Source organism: Corvus brachyrhynchos, unplaced genomic scaffold (assembly GCF_000691975.1).
Source record: "Corvus brachyrhynchos isolate BGI_N302 unplaced genomic scaffold, ASM69197v1 scaffold164, whole genome shotgun sequence".
NCBI classification, from domain to species: Eukaryota; Metazoa; Chordata; class Aves; order Passeriformes; family Corvidae; genus Corvus; species Corvus brachyrhynchos.
Genome location: NW_008237426.1, coordinates 1,372,513 through 1,373,296, shown reverse-complemented (window position 1 = coordinate 1,373,296; position 784 = coordinate 1,372,513). Strand labels below are relative to the sequence as shown.

Sequence of the window (784 nt, the reverse complement as noted above, 5' to 3'; positions counted from 1 at the left end):
CTTCACTTGCCTCACGCACCTTCTCACTCAGTAACAATTATCATCATATTTAATTATTATTTGCTGAAGTGTTTTCTTTGTATTTGCTGTTAATGTGCTTTTTGTGAGACTTTCCTCTCTCCTGCCCATGAACTGTGGTACATTATTCATGACTTGCCTGTAATTTGATGTAAATTCTCCTGCAATCATCCCTCGGAATTTTGAAGTATGTTGTTGTTTTTTAATCAGAATTTCTGGCTGAACTATTCAGACCCCCCCAGCAAGTGCTAATCAGCAGAACCATTCCAGAAACAGGGAGGCGCGGTTCCTTTAGGAATATCCCAGCCCTTCCAGAGCCCAGGAGTACCTAATTCAAAGGTTGTCCCATGTGCTGTCATGCTCCAGGTGCTGGATCTCCTGCCCTTGGTCACCATCACCGAGAACTCGTAGAGGGTGTTTGGCTTCAGCCCCGTTACCAGATAGCTCAGAGTGGTGGCATTTGCAGTCTGAAAGGAAAACCAGGGTCAGCACTTCCCACACCCCAGCCCACGTGTTCCCAGCATTTCCATAACCCCAGGCATTAATTTGGGGCTGGTTCTTCTCTGTCATGCAGATTCATTAACCAAATATCAACGTTTATCCCCCGCTAGAAATTCTGCAATCAGCAGGAGCACTTAACTGCATCAATTAGAAATGAAAAAAGCCAATACAAGGTCCAGGGCCCACTTGCTATGCAGTGGTTAAATGCCTGTTTACCTGGGGGCTCATTTACAGCATTTCATTAACTCCTCGGGCTGGGGAAAAC

General features: G+C 45.5%; 1 protein-coding gene across 1 annotated transcript in view; it reads right to left on the bottom strand.

Moving 5' to 3' along the window:
* The window catches only part of NEO1 (neogenin 1), a 113,361-nt gene that overhangs the window by 21,758 nt on the left and 90,819 nt on the right, over nucleotides 1-784 (bottom strand). The window contains exon 18 of the mRNA XM_017731089.1: nucleotides 347-485. Coding sequence (XP_017586578.1) covers nucleotides 347-485 — 139 coding nt within the window. The remainder of the gene's footprint in view (nucleotides 1-346; nucleotides 486-784) is intronic.